This window comes from Salvia splendens, chromosome 20 (genome assembly GCF_004379255.2).
Source record: "Salvia splendens isolate huo1 chromosome 20, SspV2, whole genome shotgun sequence".
NCBI lineage: Eukaryota > Viridiplantae > Streptophyta > Magnoliopsida > Lamiales > Lamiaceae > Salvia > Salvia splendens.
Window position 1 is genome coordinate 5,482,884 of NC_056051.1, and position 9,120 is coordinate 5,492,003.

Sequence of the window (9,120 nt, forward strand, 5' to 3'; positions counted from 1 at the left end):
TTCTGGATGGATCAGAGGTTCTAGAGCTTTGCCGTCGTGGGTGTTGCATGAGGCGGTTAAATGTTGTTGGAATGAGTAGGGTCGTGTCAGGTGGAAAATTTGCACAACCTAGAAAAGTTCGTGACACTGCGACTATTTTGAAGTCACTGTAAAAACCGGAAGAGGCCTAAGTTGGTGGTTTTAGTTGCTGTTTGCCTCTTTATAGTAATGATGTTGAGCACACTGAAGAAGTCATAGCAGTTTAATAAGCCAAGTCATGATTGATAATGGATGCCAAATTATCATATAGTATTCTATGAGTCTTGAACTTGCAACATGACTTAGACAATTCAACATTACACAAATAAATGGGAGTAGAAAACAACAATACCCATTATTCAACATCAAAGGCTCAACCTTTTTATCTTCTTCTTCTTTGTGGTGTCACATTTCCTCTGCTGCTTCTCATCTTTATCCTGTAAAATCTGTAGATCCATTCCAACAACCATTTAGGCCTTCCATACCCAAGAATCACACAACCCACAGTCACACCGATTACGAATCCACATCCATACCCAGAAACAACTGCCTGCCAACAGAATCCCTCTAGAATACCATAATCATGATCACCTTCTTCCAGCATCTCTGAAGGCAAAGGCTCTTCACATTTCCGTGTTAATGGAAATCCACATAGTCCAGAATTTCCAACATAGGATGTATTGTCAAATGTGGGAAACTGGCCACTGGATTGAGGTATCTTCCCTGAAAGATTATTCATGGAAAAGTTCACCGTAGAAAGAAATGTGAGTTTTGTAAGCTTTGTTGGAATTTTCCCTTCCAATCGGTTTGAAGACAGGTCCAACGACTCGAGTTCTCTAATGTTTCCAAGAGATGCAGGTATACCTCCTGTGAGGCAGTTGTGAGACAGATTCAAATATATCAAGGAATTCAAACTTCCAATGGAGATTGGGATACTGCCTGAAAATCTGTTGGATGACATGTCGATTGTTGTCAAGGTTGTCAGAATTCTCTCATATTCTAGGTCCGAACCTTTCACTGTCAATACGAATGACTCTGTATAAAATCCTCGATGATTCTTTTGTACATCCATCATCGCTTTGAAATTCATCAGATATCGATAGGGCAGGTTACCAATGAATGCATTATGGGATATATCAAAAACTTGTAGTTTGGAGAATGGAAGCCTAGGCTTTGAAGTGAGAGAAGAAATGGTACCACTAAAGTTGTTAGATCTCAATATGAGGACCCGAAAATCAGTGAGATTTTCCATCCAAACTGGAAAGGTGTCTTGTATTCTGTTGTTTCCAATATCAAGAACCTGCAGACTTTGACAGTTGTAGAGGGATTGGGGTAGTGTTCCTTCCAACTTATTATCATTCAAGTTGAGTGACTTAAGACTACAACCCTTTGAAAATGTAGTCGGAATGATTCCCTGAAAGTCGTTCTGGTTTAAATTCAAGACCTCCAATTTCTTGATGTTCCCTAAACTCTGTGGAAGCACTCCTTCAAAACTGTTGTTTGATAAACCTAGGTATACCAGATTCTCGCAGTTGCCAATCGATTTGGGAACAGAGCCTGAAAACTTATTAGAGGACAAGTCAAGATAGGTGATAGCAATTAAACTTGCTATTTGATCAGGAATTTGACCACTCAAATAGTTTGAGAACAAGTCGAGATCTATGAGCTTTGGAAGATTTAAAAAGTTGAAAGGGAGTGTAGAATTCATCTTGTTTGAGGCAAAAGAGACTGTTTGGAGGGATTTAATATCTCCCAAACAATCAGGTATTGAACCAGTGAGCTCATTATGACTCAATTCTAACTCCACCAAAGTACTGTTTTGGCAAAGCTGATGAGGGATATATCCTTGTAGATGGTTATCATAAAGATATAATTTTCCAAGTAGATTCAGTTTCCCCATTGTGGTTGGGATGGATCCTGTGAGTTGATTCTTGGATAAATCCAAGGCCTGCAAATTCCTCAAATTTCCAATTTCTGGAGGGATAATGCCTCTGATGCTGCAGTTGGATGCTGAAAAGATCACAAGAGAAGTAGATAAGTTCCCAATGGAAGCCGGAAGGATACCATTCATCATCGGATTGTTACTAATATCCAACCAATTCAAATTTGGGCAATTTGTTAAAGAAGACAGAAATCCCAGTTCTTGATTTGGCGATTCTGCTCCAGTCAGATTATTTTCCCAAAGGCGAAGGTCTTCAAGCTGTCTTAGATTACCGAAGTCGGGAATGGGACCAGTGAATGAGTTTCTGTTCAATTCTATAGCGATTATCTGAGAAGCATTGACGATAGAGGTCGGAATTTCACCTGCCAGTGTGAATATGTTATAGTAATACAAGTAAAGTTGTTGGAGATTTACAAGTGAGAGCCACATGCTTGTAAGGAAGAGTACCAGAAAAGTGATTCTGTTGAAGATCGACTGTCTTCAAATTTGATAAGTTGAATATGGAAAAGTGGATGGGACCGGTCAAGAAATCGTTGAAGGGTGTGGCTAATGTCTCGAGCTTTGCTAGATTTCCAAGCTCTTTCGGCAATTCACCTATCGGACAATAATAATTCAATTTTGATATAGTAAAGACTTGTTTTTTTGTATTTTTCAGGGTCACCTTCCTTTAACATAGAGGTATGGATAATTAAAGGAAGCAAGAAAATATAGGGATTGATAAATTACAGTTTATTACAAGAACTATATATCGAATCATATGTAAACAAACATACCTGTCAACTTATTGCCACCCAAATCTAGAAATAGTAATGAAGTGAGGTTACCAACTTGCTTTGGTATGGAACCTGAGTTGAACATTGCTAGACTTAAATATGGAAAGAACATTTGAGGTATGTATACATGAAAAAACAAAACAATCTGGTTTCATTAATTGGTACTCCCTCTGTCCCATAGTAGATGTCACACTTGGGAGATGATATAAGATTTTATGAGATATTATTTTGTGTGTTAAGTGGTGAGAGAAAATATGATTTTATAATTAATGTGAGAAGGAATTTTTTTCAAAAGAGGAAATGTGACATCTTTTGTATGACAAACTAAAAAGAAAAATGTCACATTACTATGGGACAAAGGGAGTAGTATACTGTGAAAGTCTATGACAACTGTTCAAGATCCAAGATACTATATACCAAGTAGTTGTTGGAAAGTTTTAGATTCATAAGCTTATGGAATATTAGAATTACAATATGTAATTTCCTTTGAACATTTTGGTGAAGAGCAGAAAAATGGATATGTAATTTACAAGTTGTAAAATGCACATATTATGTTGTTGCTTTTAACAGACAACACTTGGAGGTTGAGTAAATTGTCCAAATTCGCGGGTATGCTTCCAGACAGATTATTGTTGCCGAGGTATATGAATTTCAATGAGGAAACGTTGAAGATGGAAGATGAAATGTTTCCTATCAGAATATGGAAAACAAGGTCAAATAAAATCGTTTAATCAACGTGAAAGCTCCATGCGATGATGATACGAGACATTGCCATATCTTCTCATATCTTCCAAATCTTTTATTTAGTTATCTTTTTGATTCATAGTATCTTTTCCATATCTTTGTTTTCTTATTCAATAAGTTAGGGTAGTAGTATTCTAGTATTATAAATAGGAGATGATGTTATCATTTTAATCATTCAATAAATACATTATTTTGGCCTAAGTCCCTTGCATAATACGTTGAATCCTTAATCCCTACGCCACCTGCTGCCTGACGGAATCTCAACGCGCACAGCCGGGACGTATATCTGATCTGCAGTCGCTGCCCGACGGGTAGGAACCCGCGCACAGCCACCCAGATTCTTCCTCCGCCGACCCTCACGGGCGCCGGATTTATCTCTTCATAGTTGTTCTCCGTTCTACCGAACGTTAGGGATTTAGGTCCTAAACAATTGGTGCTTTCATTGAGCTCTCACCCTCAAAGCTACACCGCTGCCCGACGGAAAACATTCCGCGCACAGCAACTGCTTTGGTTGTCGAGCCCAGCCTGTCCGCCGAGCTCTAGCCTTTGGACAACCTTACTTCTCCAACGCCTGACGGGAAGGATTCCCGCGCGCCGCGTCGAAGTGATCTCATCCTCCGAGTTCTATTATCATGTCCTACAACTATCATCGCCAATTCGACCACAACCATGTGTCACGCAGCTACGCCGGAGTTGGGCGCAGTGCACAATACATCCTGGATCGACAGCAGCTATCCCGACCACCTCACCGAATGGAGTCGGTCCAGACCTGCCGCCCCACCAATTGGGATCCTCCCAGTAACCGAAGACTCATGGATTTCCAACCCTATGATCCACCACAGCCACCACATCTCCGAGAACCGCCTTCTCGACTCGAGATGCAACATCAACACACCTACAGGCAGCCACCACACAACACTAATATGGAGCGTTATGAACAATTGATCGACCTATTGGATGCCGCTACCTCCAGGTTGGAATCACGTTTTGAAGAAATTGATCGACGTTTGACAAAATTGCAGGCGTCAAGAGCAGCGTATAGACCACCGCCCTAGCGTCGTCCAACCTTTTGGGATTCGCCATTCCGAACGCAAGGTCATCGTGTTGACGAGATTCGCGCTCCGCCGCTGCCGGAGCCACCGCCACAGTACACGCCTTTACCGTTTCAACAACCGACGCTTGTGCATACCCGCATGCCTACTTGTTGGGACACTCCCGACCAGCGCCAATCACGGGGAAATGCGACCCATGAACAGCCCTATGGTGTGCCCCCTTATGAACAGCCGTCGCCAACACCGTGACAATATTCTTGTTGGGACCCATCAGGCCAGCACACAACGGAAGCCGCTGATTCCCGACACGTCTTATATTCTTTTGAGGCAACTGTTTCTGGAGGAAAACGAACCATTGGGCCGTATTATGTCATATTTGACGTCGTATGGGGAGACGGGTGTTAATAAAGAAGTGGATCACAAAAGACTGCCCATTACATGTTCAAATATTGATCACGCAGATGACAATGACATTAGAGCAACAACAAAGGAGCCAGTAGATGAGGTGGGTAGAACTCTCTTCTTTGGGAAGACTCTTGGAGCTGAGCCCAAAGCAATCGGGTAGTTGGATTTAAACCTTGCACCCGGGGACCAATTAAACGAGTTGTCAGGCCTACCACGTGCGAGACTCAAGATAGAGGACGAGCCTTTCAATGAGGAGGAAAATTATGACCATTCTGCTGTCCCGCAGCAACCTTCGTTTCCTGCTGCTATCTCATGCTCAATGACAAGGATTGTGGTGAGAATTGGATTTGCCGTGGGAAGTGTATTGTTGACAAAATTTTTCAAGGATTCACTTTATGTTGATAAAAGGAAATTTACATGTGATTCGGTAGTTGATGACAATGGATCTGCATTGGCTCGAATACAGCGACCTTGCACATTTACATTTGATCCCGGAGGAGATAAATCGCCAAAGCTTCTTCTTTCAACTCTTCGTTGCTTCGTGGTTCACACCTTGAGGACAAGGTGGATTTTAACCGTGGGGAAGTTGATACGAGACATTGCCATATCTTCCTATATCTTCCATATCTTTTATTTAGTTATCTTTTTGATTCATAGTATCTTTTCCATATCTTTGTTTTCTTATTCAATAAGTTAGGGTAGTAGTATTCTAGTATTATAAATAGGAGAGGATGTTATCATTTTAATCATTCAATAAATATATTATTTTGGCCAAGTCCCTTGCATAATACGTTGAATCCTTAATCCCTACTCCACCTGCTGCCCGACGGAATCTCACCGCGCACAGCCGGGACGTATATCTGATCTGCAGTCGCTGCCCGACGGGTAGGAACCCGCGCACAGCCACCCAGATTCTTCCTCCGCCGACCCTCACGGGCGCCGGATTTATCTCTTCATAGTTGTTCTCCGTTCTACCGAACATTAGGGATTTAGGTCCTTAACAGATGATGAAATCTTTTCTATGTCCTCATAGTTTTGATCTCCTTTGAAACTATAATACAAGTAGAGTAATAGAGAATAATGTTGAAAGAGATAAAATCTGTATTTTTTTAGTATATTTCAGAATCATTATTTTTGGAACACTGTTCAAAGTTCGATGCATGAAATATATGAATAATTTAGAAATACTATACATTAATTAGGAATGTTTATTGTGAATGTGTAATGTAGTAAACTAACAATGTAAAAATTTATAAACATACCCGCCAACTTATTCGAAGAAAGATCCAGTCCTTGTAGTGAAGACAAGTTCCCGATTTGATTTGGTATGTAACCTAATTAGTAAAATTGACAAAATGACACGAATTTTTTTATTTTGTAGCTTGAGATTAGGTATGCAAAAAAATCGAAGGGATCGAGTATGAAAAATTTTAAATTTAACTACTAGTGTGCGCAATTAGTTACTCCCTTCATCTCGATCGATTAATTGGCGTGACATCCATATTTGCTTTTACTCTACATTCCACTAACTCTTCTCATTTTCATTTGACTATAAATTAGTACTCCATATAATAATCAAATTAGTACTCCATATAATAAAAGTACGATCTACATTCAATTAACTTTTTCAATTCATTTCCACCACATTTTTTAACCCCGAGTCGAGTCAACTTATGCCACGGAGGGAGTGGGAGTACATCCATATTCTTAGTAACAACTAGGGTTGTGGAAGTAATTACTACCTCTATTCCTCCATAGAAAGAATAGAATAAGTGGAGTGGAGCTTCACAACTAAATGACCAATTTATCCATTTATAGTAAGTGGACCTCACACTTCACCAACACATTATTCTCACATTCTATTATTCCATAAAGTTTATATAAATCACACATTCCATTAACTCTTAAAATTTGAGACGAAACAAAGTGAGTCATTTGATGATTGATGGTGGAAGTATTAAGTTTGGTTACTATTAAGTGTAATGATATCTTATTGAACAAAAATGGTGTTTTTTCATTGATCAAAAATTTCAATTTTCGGGAAGTATCATGACCATCCAATAAGAAGGGTTTTCATTTTTTCAAATGAACAATTTGAAGACCTATTGATTCTAACAACCGATCAAATCATACCTGTCAATATGTTCTCAAAAAGCGATAGATATTTCAAAGATATTAGATGTCCAATCTGCTTTGGTACCTCACCTGTCAGTTTCTCAAATGATATCAGTGTGCAAAATTAACTACGACTTGGGCAGTTTGTAAAATATAAGAAACCCCTCGGTTCAATCTAAGTATATGTTGTCGAAAAAAAATTAAAGTGTAACATCATTTTATCACAAAATTCTGAAATAAGACATTTAAAATATTTCATTTACAAGAAGACCACTTAGTTGGGGCAAAATGGGTAATAAATACTCCCTCATCCCTAAAATGTATGAATATTTGGTTCAACACGAGTTTTAATACATAATTATTAAAGTAAGAGAGAGATGAAAAGAAAAAAGTAATTATAATATTGTTAGTGGATAATTGGTCCCACCTTTTTATAGAGAAAAGACTTTTTAAAATTAGAATGTTCATACTTTTCAGGACAGACTAAAAAGAAAATTGTTCATACTTTTCTGAAACGGTGAAGTATATTCCTTGTAAATCACACCTTTTAAGTTGTAGGAGTACCTGTTAAGTTGTTCGTGTTAAGACACAACTCTTTGAGGTTGACTAAATTGTCCAAATTCATGGGTATGCTTCCAGAAATACTATTATGGTCGAGGTATATTAATTCCAACGAGGAAATGTTGAAGATAGAAGATGGAATATTTCCTATTATGGAGAAATAAGGTTAATTAAAAACATTGAATCAATATGAAAACTCCCTTGAATTAATTATATGTAAATTAACATAATTACCTTGGAGATGGTTATCATGTATAGATAATATAGTCAGCATGCTCAAATTCCCAATTTCAGTTGGTATGTTGCCATTGAAATGGTTTTGTGACAAGCTCAGCTCCTCCATCTCTCTGCACTTACACATACTCGTTGGAATATTTCCATAAATTTGATTATCTCTGAGAAATAATATCTTCAGTTTCGGTGTGTTATTGCATATATCACTTGGGAGCTCACCCGAGAGCTTGTTATGATTCAAAACAATTTCTTCCAATGCAGACATGTTTGTAAGGATACCTCTTGGTATTTCTCCAATGAAGTTGTTAGATGACGCGTTTACATGCTTCAGACGGAGTAGTTTAGACAGCTCACCGGGTAAGACGCCTGTGAAATTGTTGGAGCTGACGTCCAAGGACTGGAGAAAGGTTAGGTTTCCGAGATGTGGGGAGAGGATTCCGTGGAGGGCTAAGTTGGAGAGATTGAGGGCTGTGACTCTTTGGTGTTTGATGCCACACGAGACGCCGGCCCAGTCACAGATGGAAGTGTTGGTGAGCCATTTCTTGCTCAACGCACCACTTGTGTCGGCAGTAATGGCTTTTTTGAACGCGAGAAGAGCATCTCGATCAGTGGTGAAATCGGTTAGTGGTGCAGAGGAGCTGAGGGTGAAGAATATGTTTAAGACAATTAAAAGCTTGAGTGAAAAAGAATGGAACGAGGTCTCCATGAAAGTGATAGTAAATTGAAATTTAGTTTTGCTAGGTTATAAAGAAAGAGGATAGTACTATCAGTTAATGAAATGGTGATATTTTGTCTTCTCAAAGAAAAGTATTCAACTTTCAAGTTGTAATGATACGGACTCAATTTCCACATCGGTTGTGAGAACAACCGGTGTGGGGTATATAGGCTAAATAGGTTCTCGCTCCTAGCAGGCTAGTCTTTGGGATGAGTTCTCTTATTTGGTCTGTACAATGTAATTATCTAAGATTTCATATATTATACCTGTGGAAATCTTGACATATTTATGTAAAAATCATGGATTAAATATGCCCGGTCAATGGATTTTGACCAAATAATAAATGTGACAAGACATTTAATTTTGTGAAATTAAATGACATAGCGTCGATCTACATTTTACGTAGATAAATGTAGTATATTCACTTTCTCAAATCCGATTTCCGGTGAGTGAGAAATAGTGGATTAAAGTTGGGCATAATTAGCTTTTAATTAAAGCTTGGAGTTGGAGCTTAGGGAATAATTAACTAGTGTTAATTATCCCACATTGGAGGATTAACAC

The 9,120-nt window shown here is 38.8% G+C and overlaps 1 protein-coding gene across 2 annotated transcripts; it reads right to left on the reverse strand.

Annotated features, from left to right (window-relative positions):
* Positions 1-240: 240 nt before the first annotated feature.
* Positions 241-8,576, reverse strand: LOC121782482 (receptor-like protein 50). Of its 2 annotated transcripts, XM_042180345.1 has the most exons (8): positions 8,064-8,197; positions 7,845-7,957; positions 7,614-7,757; positions 7,068-7,139; positions 6,197-6,268; positions 2,734-2,805; positions 2,408-2,554; positions 241-2,322 (listed from the first exon to the last, which is right to left on the reverse strand). In XM_042180345.1, the coding sequence occupies exons 2-8, from the start codon at positions 7,951-7,953 to the stop codon at positions 401-403; spliced, it is 2,538 nt and encodes an 845-aa protein (XP_042036279.1). In that variant the 5' UTR covers positions 7,954-7,957; positions 8,064-8,197; the 3' UTR covers positions 241-400. The 2 variants fall into 2 exon arrangements, with proteins under 2 accessions (XP_042036279.1, XP_042036278.1); XM_042180344.1 differs by having other exon boundaries at positions 7,845-8,576.
* Positions 8,577-9,120: the final 544 nt, after the last annotated feature.

Coding starts and splice junctions, on each gene's coding strand:
- LOC121782482 (XM_042180344.1), bottom strand. CDS start 8,550: ATGGAGACCTCGTTCCATTCTTTTTCACTCAAGCTTTTAATTGTCTTA. Junction 7,140..7,613: donor TAACACGAACAACTTAACAG/GTACTCCTACAA, acceptor AGAAACTGACAG/GTGAGGTACCAAAGCAGATT. Junction 2,323..2,407: donor TCAACAGAATCACTTTTCTG/GTACTCTTCCTT, acceptor TCACACTGGCAG/GTGAAATTCCGACCTCTATC.